Raw genomic sequence first — 12,884 nt, forward strand, 5'->3', positions numbered from 1 at the left:
TCATATGCAAATTTTGAAATTTGTGAAGCGTTCCATATTTTTAGAAACAAACTTGTAGATACAGAGAACAAATTGATGGTTGCCAGATGGGAAGGGAGTGGGGGGATGGGTGAAAGGGGGAAGAAATTAAGAAGTACAAGCTGCAAGTTATAAAATTAGTCCCTAACGTACAGCATAGGGAATATAGTCAACAATATCCTAATGACCATGTCTGGTGTCAGATGGGTACTGGACTTACTGGGCTGATCACTTGATAAGTTATATAAATGTCTAATCACTATATGTCGTATGCCTGACACTAATACAATATGTATGTCAACTATAATTGAAAAATGAATTTAAAAAGTACTTATTGGCTGATTTCTGTTGCTTATAGTTCCAGTGGTAAGGAGTCTTTTCAAAATATAAGAGGAATAAAGAAGCCACCTCCCCACCTTTCACCGTCTTCTAACAGATTGCACAAGAATATTTCAAGCACAACAGAGAAGGTGATGTGCCCGATGGAGGATCGCACTTAGATCTGTTCTGGTTTCTGCCTGTTTCTTGTGTGTTCATGGGATTCATCACCGCGTGTCTGGTTTTTTAGGCAGTGCGTCCAGCCCTAGATGATGACCAGCCCTGTGATTTTTTCAAGAAAGGGAGTAGGGTGAGTGAATCTCATCAGAAGAGCAGGTAAACGGTTTTCCTATAACTGCTGTATCTTGTAAAATTGCGCCATCTCGATCCTCCAGACAGACTGTGTGTGGTTGGGGAAAGAAATAGTATGTCTGTGCATAAGAAACATGCACCTGTCACCCATTTTGTTTTTTGCCCCTTCTGACATATGGTGCTGAGAAGTATTATTCTTAGTGAAATGCTATGTCCTTGGTAAGTAAATTGAAAAGAAAATATTGTCAATGCGGATATGGGGTCCTGCCTCAGAATGAATTACCCCAGGAAGAATTGGGTGCTCTTCTAGCCAAGCACACCGTGTTCAGAAGTTCCCTCTACCCACCACACACCAGACAGCACTAACCGGTTTTCCATTCTTATTGTGTCTTAAGATACCATACAACTGTGTCCTTTTAAATACAGAGTTCCTGTTTCCTATTCAAAATGCTAATGAGCTTTTGGTTGAAGGTATAGGTTGTATATGCTACACTTCTTCATATTAAGACTAGGGGCCCAGTGCACAAATCCGTGCACCTTGAAAGGAACTGTGAGCTGAGAGGCTGCGGTAGGCACAGGGGCGGGTCTCAACCCATCCTTAGCGCCTTTGCCTGGCCCCTCCTGCTGTGGCCTCTGATCACCTGTCTGCCAACAGCCCTGCTGCCACTCTCATGTGCTGACGGCATCAGCCCCGCTCCCACCCGCTGAAGGTGTGAAGCGATTGGAGCCGGCACTGTCAGCAGGTGTGAGTGGCAGCTGCTGCCCTGATCGCCCCTCAGGAGCAGGGGGAGGTGGAGAAGCCCTGAGGGGCGATTGGGTCCAGCAGCTGCTGCTTGCACCTGCTGACGGCGCCGGACAGTCAGGGCTGGCGCTGGGCGCTGGCAGCGGGTGCGAGCAGCAGCTACGGCACTGGCAGCAGGTGTGAGCGGGACCGATGCTGGCAGCAGGTGCGAGTGCTGGGTGGACCACAGAGCACAGGAGCAAAGAATTTTCAGTAACCACCAGAGGCTCACCCCATTGACAGTGACTGGTGCCCTGCCTTGGTCTGGCACCCCCACTCACCTGCTCTACCATCCTGCCATGGCCAACGCCCACCATGTTCCGCACATGCCCCCTGGTGGTCAGCGCACATCATAGTGACCAGTTGTTTGGTTGTTCGGTTGTTCTGCCGTTGGGTCTATTTGCATATTAGCCTTTTATTATATACGACTAAAGGCCCAGTACACGAAATTTGTGCACTCGGGAGGGTCCCTCAGCCTGGCCTGAACCCCCTCACAATCTGGGACCCCTCAGGGCAATGGTTCTCAACCTTCTGGCCCTTTAAATACAGTTCCTCATGTTGTGACCCAACCATAAAATTATTTTCGTTGCTACTTCATAACTGTAATGTTGCTACTGTTTTGAATCGTAATGTAAATATCTGATATGCAGGATGGTCTTAGGTGACCCCTGTGAAAGAATCGTTCGACCGCCAAAGGGGTCGCGACACACAGGTTGAGAACCGCTGCCTCAGGTGATGTCCGAATGCCAGTCTAGGCCTGATGTGGGATTGGGCCTAAACTGGCAGTGGGACATCCCTCTCGCAATCCAGGACCACTGGCTCCTAACTGCTGGCCTGCCTGCCTGCCTGATCGCCCCTAACCACTCGCCTGCCTGCCTGATCACCCCTAACTGCCTCTGCCCCTACTGCCATGGCTTTGTCCAGAAGGACATCCGGAATGACGCCCAGAAGGTCATTTGGCTGTCCGATCTAATTAGCATATTACACTTTTATTATTATAGATTTTAGTTGGCTCAGGATCCTCACCAGCTAGTAAGTTCTATAAAACATGCCTTTTACATCTTGTTTACACTTTATTTAAAACAGGCATATAAGAGGAAGCCATGGATTTCCTCCTGAATGTTATTAAACACTGCTCATCACTAACAGAACAGGTTGAGAGTTCTCCAACAGACTCTTTCCAAACCAGCGGTTTTCAAAGTATACACAGTAGCCTAGGATAATAACCTGAGCTCTTAAGAAATGCTGGTTAATGATATAAATAGAATCTGTGCAAGCATGTCTGGCACCTGTGTTGGTTGTATGGCGTTTCCAGAACCGGTTCTGGGTTGTCTGTAGACCTGCTCGCTCCGGGAGCTGCGAGGCCTGCCTTTGGCCCTTAGCCCTGGCCAGGTGGTTCTGTGGGCGAAGGGCAGGCAGACAGTGTCTGTCCCGGGTACTGGGTACTAAGAATCGCAGTTTTGTTCCTCACAGCAGCATGGATGCCGGCCGGTCTTGGAATAAAGTGCCACGTTGGAAGAACGCTTCAGGGAAAAGGCAGAGCGAGCCCGGAGGCCTCCCTGTTCCTTCCAGGCCAAAGGGCAGCCTCCTCCGCGTCTCCCCTCCGGCTGGGGAGGAGCTTGGAGGAAGCATTTTCCCAGAAGGTAAAGCCGAAAGGAGTCCGCTGCGGCCCGGTGGTCCGGGGGCCTCGGGAAACAAGCTGCTGCTGGACTTCCAGTCCCTGAGGCTCATGAAAGAGGACTCCGAGGACAGTGCCAGCGACCTCTCCGACTCGGAGCGCGTCCCCTGCCCCCCGTCCCCACGCACGCCACCAGACCTGCGTCTACGAGCGGAGGAGATCGACCCGGTCTGCTTCGACCTTGATCTTCAACCAGGTCAGGGCCACGCCAGACCCGAATACTGCTACCCCGACTTCCTCCCGCCGCCTTGTAACTCCTGGGACTTGCGGGACATGGCTCTGCTCGCCAACACGGAGCCCAGGCCGGCCCCCGCGCCACGCGCAGGAGGGCTTCTGGGGAAGTACGTGGACCGGCTGGTGCAGCTCGAGTGGCTGCAAATCCTGACTGTCCAGGGCGAGAGAGCAAAGGCGGCGGCCAAAGCCCGGCTGCCCCCCGCGCCTGGGACCTTGCCGGGGCCCGCGGGGCCTCTGAAGAGCCCGGGGAGAAGCAAGCCCCCGGCCAGCGCTGGGTCCAGGCCCCACCAGGACGGCGCCCCCAAGTCGGGCTCTTCGCGGAAGAAAGGCGCTCCCCGCCAAGGCCACCCGCCCCACTGCTGGTTGGAGACTTCCGCTAAGCCCCTGGACGGGCTCAGCACCAGCAGGCTGTGCTCTCAGAAGCACGCCCCGGGCGCACGGGCCGAGGAGACGAGGGGCTGCAGGATCCCTCGGCCGCGCTGGGACATGGCCGGCAGCGACAGCAGCCGCAGAATGGAGAGCAGCAGTAACCTCCGCGGCCCGACGCCCCCCGGGAACCTGGACGCAGCAGACCCCCCCAAGACCTCCAGAACGCAAGCACATGCAAATCCGAGGAAAAAGGGAAACGCAGATAACTGTGGTCAGGCCTCCGTAGCCAGTGAGAAAAAACTCAGAACGAATGGAGGAAAGCAGAACCCACGTAAATTCAAATAACATCCGAAATGGTGAGCTGTGAAGACCAGCAGAACCCTAAATATGAGGCCCCCGGTAGTGACAAGATTCAAATGTCAAGAAGCGTTATGATTACTGCCACTTTGGGGCTGCCTGGCTCCTCAGTCCCCCCACCAGGTATTTTCAACAAAAGGATGCTGGGAAGCCTTTCTTCATGTTGACAGTCTTAAGAAATGACAGCCATTGGGTAATAATTAACCAAGGTCTGTACCAGGTAAAGGAACAGAGTGACAACTCCCCCGGCAAGAGTTAACTGAGCCGGTGGGCTGTGGAGAACAGAACTTGGAGGTTGAGCTCCACTTTCCCTTCACGAGAGCAGCGCCCACAGTTTAACAGTGCCGGTCACCAGCGTCCAAGACGGTCGGTGCCGGGTGCCAGTGTCCGAGGTGGTCAGGGCTCTCTCTTTTGTCCCCATCATGAGCCCTCCAAGCAGAAGCTGTCCTATTCAGCCCTAGAAGTTCTGGCTCCTTGTCAAATTGGGGAGCATGGATTTTGAGCAAAATCATTTATCACAAAGCCACCTGCTACACAGAGACCACAGAATCTAGTGTTTTCATACATTTTCCTGGATGTTGGTTAAAAAGAAGCAGCATCTTAAATTTGTGTTCTCTAAGCTGAGGATGGGAAGTCAGTGGGTGAGCGGGACGTGCTGTTTGGAGGGCCAGCGTGGAATACGTGGCACCCCAGCCCTGAAGAGGAGCCACCGTATAGAGTTTGTGGACAAAGGGCCTCTGAGCTAGAAACACATGGAACCACTTGGAATGTAACAACTATTACATTACTGATTTGGGACCCAGATCCTGCTGTCGGAGGTCAGAATAATGATCTTTTTAGTTTGCAAGAGCAGGAGTTCAGAATCTGGCTCAGCGGGGTCAGAGTGGGCCGTGGATGGGGATGAAGGTGCTGCATGTCTTCCTGGCAGGCTTGGTGGCCCCGCGGCTGCGGACTCCAGAGGCTTCCTGCTTCACTGCAGTTACGTCACATCTAAGTGTCCCTGGGGCTGTGCCGTGAGATTCTGCTGATGTTAGTGGGAATAGCTCTGAAACCTTTGTTTGACTACCTTTTGCTGCACAGTATGTTTTTAAATTTATCTTTTTATTGTTGACACTATTACAGCTGTCCCCATTCCCCTCATCCTTTGCCTACTTCCACCTGCCCCCCCCCCTTCCCTCTGGCCATCACTACACTGTTGTCTGTGTCTAAGTTATGCATATATGTTCTTTGGCTAATCCCTTCACTGTCTTTTATCCAGTCCCTCTTCCTCCTTCCCTCCAACAGCTGTCAATCTGTTCCATGTATCCATGCCTCTGTTTCTATTTTGTTTGCCAGTTTATCTTGCTCATTAGATTCCACATATGAGTGAGATCATATGGTATTTGTCTTTCTCTGATTGGCTTATTTCACTTAGTCTAATACTCTCCAGGTATGTTTAATGATGGTAGCTGATTTTTTTTTAATTTTTATTTATTTATTTATTGCTTAAAGTATTACAAAGGGTAACTGATTTTAACCCTTTAAAAGAGTATTCTGTTTACATGCTTCTATGTTTTCACCTTTGGGGCAGATGAAAAACGTGGCTCTCTCATTTGAAAATATCTAACAGCTTGCAATCTTTTCCCTCAGCAGTCAATGTCATCCAAGGTGCTTCCTAAGTTAGCAGCATAAGGACAAGATACACATAATTAAAATAATAGGCAAATGTTAAATATTAAGATCCTGTTTTAAATCTGATTTCAGTCATACTAAATAACATATAAAATTTTTATGGTAGTCTTTTTCTTCCCAGACTTTATTTTCACATATTTCCAGATCCTTTCTTACATTTTTTACCTCCCATCACCCCCCTATCTTAACCCCCGCCCCCCCCCCCCCCCCCCCCCCCCCGAGAAAGCAAGCTCTTACCCTGAGATCTTACGCCTTTTTACACAGACAGAAGCTGGACATCTCGTACGCATTACTTCCCTAGCCCTCACTAGAGTATTCTTTTGTTCCCAGTCTATGTGCTGTGTTTTGAAAACATACTCTTCTTTTCTTTCTGGGCTTCCTGAGTCACCCCATGCATCGCTGGCTGCCCTGCTCCTTGTGAGCGTGGCAGGTGGGTCCTTTAAACACACTGGCAGGCGCTCACGATTCCTTCTCTGCCAGGTTTTTACTCGGCTCTTTAGGAGTTTCTGGCCAATAAATCTTGGTAAGCCCATTACACACACACGTGTGTTCCTGATGCTAACACGGAAGGGTTCCCGCAGAGTTGCTGCCTATCCTGTCACGGTGTCCATCCCGTGTGGGTGCTCTTGGGGCACCTGCAGGGAGAGGCCAACCTGCTTCACTTTGCTGGCTTCCTGTGGTCTGAGCTGAGGACCATCACACTTAAGAAATTCAGAGGTGACACCGCGGATGTTACATTTGTTCTTTGCATTGAAGGTGGTTACTTAATTCGGGGAGCAGTCATAACGTCACATGACAGGACGGTTTTTAAAGACTGACAAAGTGGCTTAGCTTGCTTCCTCTTTTGCCTCAGGTTGATGGTTTGTTTTAACCATTGTTGTTGTGATGGGGTCAGAGCTCCTGATGAATAGTGCAGGTGATTAGCGATGAGCACACTTCTGGTTTTATGATTTCTTTTTTTAAAAACATGTCTTTATTGATTTTTAGAGAGAAAGGAAGGGAGAAAGATAAGAGAGATAGAAACATCGATGAGAGAGAAGCATCGGCCGGCTGCCTTCTGCATGCCACTCACTGGGGATGGAGCCCACAACCTGGGCATGTCCCCGGACTGGGAATCGAACTAGCAACCTCCTGGCCCATGGGTCAATGCTCAACCACTGAGCCACACCAGCTGGGCTGGTTTTTTGATTTCTGATCACAGATCTAACATACCCGAATGCACCAAATGCCACAGGTGAACGCCGTGGTCTTCAAGCGGCGTGGGAAAGTGGAGGTATGAGCTCGTTTAGTTCATGTCTAAGCCACCGAGCTTCCTGCTGTCTAGTGAATAGTCACCGTGTTTCTAAGAAGTGCCTCTTATTTCTGGGGAGTTGTTTACATACAAGTTGCATTTAAACAAATTAAAACAACCCAAAGGGAAACAAAGTAACCAAAAAGTTGAGAGAGTGTTAAGAAGAATGACTTAGGCTTAGAATCAGTCAGTGGGGAAAGTTTTAAAAACGTATAAAAATGAACTACAAAAATGTACCAGTATTACCTACAATTGTTTACGTTTAGATGGTTTCTCAAAACTTTACTGACTAAATTGGCTGAAGGTTTAGTCAGTAAAGTTTGGGTGACATTGGGGGCTGAAGACAAAAAGATGGGGGAGAGGCTATTGTGGGCCTTATGATGGCTAACAGCTACAGGAAGATGTTCGGAATGGTCCCCAGCCTGTTAGTTTCCGAAAAGACGTAAGACTTCCTACCTTCCACGATATAAACGTTGCCCATTTATGCTTTCCTTTATGCGCACTTGCTTGATCAGCTACATTAAAATATAAAACTCTTGGTGGTACTGTATTTCATGTAACAGAGAAGCAGTATTATTTATTCATTACATGGACAGAGCACCATTCCAAGCAGCCTGAAAACATTCAGCATGTGTGTTACTTGCCGTTAGGATCATTACTGTGTGCTGGCTTTTGTACACAATAAAACCGATACTTAAGTCTCCGTGAATCTGCATTTTCCTTCCCCCAAGACCAGTGGGGCAGTAGAAATACTGTCTGGACTTTCCTGAGATGGTTTTGCTTTGCTTTCAATGCAGTTTTCCTGCAGGGTTTGCCTCATCTCTCCTCGGCTACATCAAAGAGGTGCCGAGGAGAAAATGTTGGCCCAGCTCCTTTCTGCCATGAAGCAGCATCCACAACAGCAGGGCGGGCTGTGCATTTCAATGATGAGACAGAAACATCCATCGGCTGCCTCCTGCACACCCCCTCCTGGGGATCGAGCCTGCAACCCGGGCATGTGCCCCGACCAGGAATGTGCCGTGACCTCCTGGTTCATGGGTTGACGCTCAAATACGGAGCCACGCGGCTGGGCGGCGACAGCAGTTTTGAGCAGCTACCACGTCAGTCCTCTGAGAGGCCCTTTGCTCCTCTTCTCAGCTCGCCTCTGACCATGAGATGTATGCTTCTGAGTCTACCAAACAGTGGCTGCTCATGGCTTTGGGGGTGTTAAACAAAATTCAACGGAGTAATTTTTAAAGACCTTATTGGCTTTATTCAACGATTCATGAATTGGGTAGCATCCCTACTCGCAGATGGAAGGGAGCTTGGAGCAACTATGCAGAAGGAAAGACTTGTAGGCAGGAGGGGCGGGAACAAGGGAGTTACACTGCGCAGCTCCGTGGTTGGTGGTTGCTAGATCACCCACAGGGTCTATCGGGCAGATGACCTGCCAGTGCTGATCAGGTGACTCCCAATTGGCTGGTTGAAGATGCCATTTCTGGGGGAGCAGAAACTGTAATTAAGTGTCAATTTAGTGAAGTTGGGGCTTAGCAAGAGCAACTCCATTTTAGACCTGCTGTCTTATTTTTAACCATGGTTTTAAAAAACCTTTTTTTTTTGGTGGTTTGAAAACTTACCATATTAAAGGTTTTAAATCATTAGTGTGTATAGAAAATGGTAATTATTGGATGTTGCTATTTTATTCTCCACAAGGTGGCGATTAAACCTGTTCAATAGCACTGAATTTGTTCTGTTAATACCTTCTAATCAAAGGAAAAGATTTTGATTGTAACCAAAATGAAACGGGCAAGAAAATGACAGTTTGATTTCGGCCCCAAAGCATGTTCTTCATTTAGTGTCACTCTGCATCAGAGAATTAAATGGTTGGTTCAGTGCCAGCAGGTGCTGAACACCCCATACCATTGTTAACAGTTAAACTGAGGCATATTAAAAATTTTAAGTTTACTTGAGCAAAAATTGGTTCAGATCGGGCAGCACCAACACTAAGTGGTTAGGAGCCTCCTCAGGTAGGAGCTGGGGCCAGGATTTCATAGAGACGAGGAAAGTCCTTGACTGGGGGCAGCTCCTGTGGCTGCCTTGTTGGGAAAGCCTTGTTGGCTGCCTGCGACTGGCTGCCCCTGACCCTGCAGGCATTGGCGGGAGTGGCCTGGGCTGCGCTATGGGGTGCTTACTCGGCTGGCCTGGCATCAGAACCCTGCCAGTCAGCGCCTCCTCCTCCGATTGCTTTAGCACCACAAAACTCTATGTAGCACAGAACAATGCTCCGTGAAGGAACACAACATAAATCACTAACTTCTGAAACTCTTCATAGAGCCCTTGCTTAAGAAATTAACTGTGATCACACTGGAAAACACACATGGGATTTTAAAAGTGGGCTAGTCATGAATATAACTCTTCTCATGTGAGTGATGTTCTAGAGGAAACGAAGGCTGCATGTGCACCTTCAGCCTCTCTTCAGCTCACACAGTCTCATGCTGCGCTGCTCAGGCTCCGCAAGGGGAGGCAGTTCAGAACCGATGGCCACGTCCGTCCGCTACGCTGGCATAGTGACTGTTTTCAGGTAAAGGCACTTGAAAAGCAGTAAATACAAGAAACACACTCTTACCTTTTTATTTTCTTAAAAGCAGGTGAAAACTCCATGTGAAAGGCATCCCCAGAAAGAAAGTAGCATCCTTAGCACCAGGGCTGAGGAGCTGGGCCCAGGAGAATTCCACACAGACTTTATTTTAAAGGCATTCTTGTCTTTCTCTCGCCTCACCACATGGTTTCGTCTCCCACAGCTGCCTCTGTTCAGACGCCATGAAAGCAACAAGACTCCCCATTTCTCCAGGCGGAGCTTGGGCCACTTCCCGGGCTCCTCAGTGTCCCGGGTCTCGCCCAGGAGCACAGGACGTACACATGTTACTAACTCCTGTTTGCTTTTCTCCTGCTCGCCTGGCTTTTATGGCTTTTATGACAGGGGTGCGGTTCCCAGCCAAGAGCCCAGAGGTGGAGGGAAAATCACCTCCCCACAGGAAAGGGAGGTTTCCGTCCCTGCAGGACCTAAGTGCAATTTCACACGATCCTGGGGCTGAATGTTGAGAAACCTGCTTTTCTGTCACTTCAGGTCTGCAAGTTCGGACCCACTGTGTGTCACCCTCACCGACCTCTGCCACTAACAGCCTCGCTTATCTGTGCTATCTTCTCCGCCTGAGGCATCCCCTGGCTCAGGCTCCAGAACAGGGCGCTCTGGTACTCTGCTGCAGTGAGTGCTATGAGTGGAGGGTTCTCATGTCCACCATTGTCTTTAACATTCACGCTTTTATATTTAGAGACCAGGTGTGCACTGGCCTGGATGGTGGGTGTTGGGGGCCTGGATGGTGTGTGTCGGGGGCCTGGATGGTGGGTGTCAGGGGCCTGGATGGTGGGTGTCGGGGGCCTGGATGGTGCATGTCAGGGGCCTGGAATGTGCGTGTCGGGGGCCTGGATGGTGGGTGTAGGGGGCCTGGAATGTGCGTGTCGGGGGCCTGGATGGTGTGTGTCGGGGGCCTGGATGGTGGGTGTCAGGGGCCTGGATGGTGGGTGTCGAGGGCCTGGATGGTGGGTGTCGGGGGCCTGGATGGTGGGTGTCGGGGGCCTGGAATGTGTGTGTCGGGGGCCTGGATGGTGGGTGTCAGGGGCCTGGATGGTGGGTGTCGGGGGCCTGGATGGTGGGTGTCGGGGGTCTGAACTCATGAGCGTTCTCTGAGTCCTTCCGAGGGTTGCCCAAGGGGATTTCTAGAGCTCCAGGCATGGCTGTGCCACTGAGGACTTCAGAGGTGTGAGTCCCTAGGCTTGTTCAAGGAAAATGACGTCTGTCCTCATGCCCCAGCCATTTGGGCTGAACCAGGCTGCCGGCTCCACCACAGGGGCTCTGCCTGCAGCCAGCCTTGCGGCGCCGCCTCCACCTGCTCTCCCCTCTGGCCTCGGGTCTCACACACAGTGGCTAATCGGCCTGCCAGCTGACCAGGGGCTCTGACACAGGAAGGTGGGTGTTCTCCCGCCACGGGGTGGTCTAGGTGCGGGAGGGGAAACTGAAACAGCCTCACCTCTCTCTCTTTTCTCCTTATCTTCCCTCTCCTTCCCTTGAGCACAAAACCATTCAGATACATGAAAGACTGAAGAATGAGGTTGGTGATTCTATTATCAATATTATTAGCCTGATACCACACCTACAAAAAGTGAAAAGCACTCCGATCTGTTATATTTGGCAGCATTCCCTCCTAATTGCTCACTTACAACAATTAGTTGAGTTAATAGGGGCAAGAGGTTACAGCCTTGCCCCGGCTGGTGTGGCTCACTTGGCTGGGTGTCGCCCTTGCACTGCAGGGTTGCCAGTTCCATTCTCGGTCAGCGCTTGCCCAGGTTGCGGCTCGATCCCTGGTGGGGAGCGTGCAGAAGGCAGCCGATCGATGTTGATGTTCTGCTTTCACATCGATGTTTCGATGTTTCTTTCTCTCTCTGTCCCTCTGCCTTCTCGCTCTAAAAATCAATTAAAAATCTTAAAAAAAAATGAAAATCTCTTATAGGACAATTTCTGGCAAACTCTTGGTGGCTGACTCAAAATGCTGAACCATAAGGAACCACACTTTCTGATCAAACATGGTGACCACTGAGCGTCAGAATGAGACAGAGTCTCAGTCACTGAGAGTAAGCCTGGAGGTGAGAGGAGTTGTCGTATTGTCACGTGAGTCAATAGCCTTCAGCTCTGACACATGTCAGGCACTGGGCACCACGGCCAGCCATGACTTGCATTCTCACCGCTGGAGTCAGGTCCACTTTTCTCATTTCCCCCAACATTTGTTATAAAACGTTTCAAACATGCAGAGAAGTTGAAAGAATTGCATCGTGAATATCCACGTGCTGGCTATCTCAGCCTGTCTGTCCGTCTGTCCACCCACCGGCCTCTGGTCCCGCAGGGCCTCCCCTGGTGTGGCAGGGCTGCTGGTGGCCACCACCTCCCTCCTCCGGCCAGCACTGCCTCCCCGGGGTTCTCTTCCTTCGCTCATTTCTCAGAATGACCCCTCACCCTTGTGACTATGAAGACCGGGGACCTGTCTTCAGGTTATTTGGGAGATGGGTTTTGAGTAGACATACATGCAAGGTCTCCACCCAGGGGAGGTGTGACCTGAGCCACGTAATTTTCCTAACTTGGGTTTCCGCCAGGCACTCCCACCCGCTGCCCCATCGGCGTTTCCAGGCCTTTCCTTCTGCAGGGAAACCATCCCGGTTAAACTACCAGTGTCAGCCCCATTTAAATCACTTCCCAGTTCCTCCCAGGGCCGCTGTCCCTGATCCTAGATCAGGGTGAGAGGGCCCAGCCACTCCTGCTGTGCCGCCAGGACACCCCTGCTCCCTCCCTGGCCCCCTTCTTCCAGGGTGGGGAGCAAGGAAGGAAGAAGGAAGGCAGGAAGGCAGGAAGGAAGGAAGGAGAAGGGAGGGAAGGGAAGAGAAGGAAGGAAGGAAGGGGAAAGGAGGGAAGAGAAGGAAGGAGGAAGGAAGGAAGGAAGGAAGGAAGGAAGGAAGGAAGGAAGGAAGGAAGGAGAAAGAAAAGAGAGGAAAGCGCATGCCCTTGTAACAGGCCACTCTGTGGGCTCCCACTGAGGCTGCCACTGAGGCCATCACGTGGGACACAGGAGCCCAAATTTGGACCTGGACTTCTCGCCCCCGCAGCGCTCCCCCCGCATACTACCAAATCAAGAGGCCAGACAAAACGAAATAGTCCTAATGAATAATCAAACCACGATTAGTTTTCTGGAGATTTTTGTTGGGCGAAGAGGTCAAAATGTTACATTTCTAATGAGTATTCGCAATCGGCGTCATGAAGCCCATTAAGC

At 50.6% G+C, this 12,884-nt stretch overlaps 1 protein-coding gene across 4 annotated transcripts; it reads left to right on the top strand.

Annotated features, from left to right (window-relative positions):
• Positions 1-380: 380 nt before the first annotated feature.
• Positions 381-6,750, top strand: FAM217B (family with sequence similarity 217 member B). Of its 4 annotated transcripts, XR_002826519.1 has the most exons (4): positions 381-488; positions 587-672; positions 2,903-4,885; positions 6,726-6,750. XR_002826519.1 is itself a non-coding variant. In XM_023745127.1 (3 exons), the coding sequence occupies exon 3, from the start codon at positions 2,907-2,909 to the stop codon at positions 4,053-4,055; it is 1,149 nt and encodes a 382-aa protein (XP_023600895.1). In that variant the 5' UTR covers positions 381-488; positions 587-672; positions 2,888-2,906; the 3' UTR covers positions 4,056-5,267. The 4 variants fall into 4 exon arrangements, 3 of the variants coding, with proteins under 3 accessions (XP_023600895.1, XP_023600894.1, XP_023600896.1); XM_023745127.1 differs by lacking the exon at positions 6,726-6,750 and having other exon boundaries at positions 2,888-5,267; XM_023745126.1 differs by lacking the exon at positions 6,726-6,750 and having other exon boundaries at positions 2,903-5,267.
• Positions 6,751-12,884: the final 6,134 nt, after the last annotated feature.

Source organism: Myotis lucifugus, unplaced genomic scaffold (assembly GCF_000147115.1).
Source record: "Myotis lucifugus unplaced genomic scaffold, Myoluc2.0 scaffold_518, whole genome shotgun sequence".
Taxonomy (NCBI): Eukaryota; Metazoa; Chordata; class Mammalia; order Chiroptera; family Vespertilionidae; genus Myotis; species Myotis lucifugus.

What these genes read in the sequence shown, in the direction of transcription:
- FAM217B (XM_023745127.1), top strand. Translation starts at nt 2,907, where the DNA reads ATGGATGCCGGCCGGTCTTGGAATAAAGTGCCACGTTGGAAGAACGCT.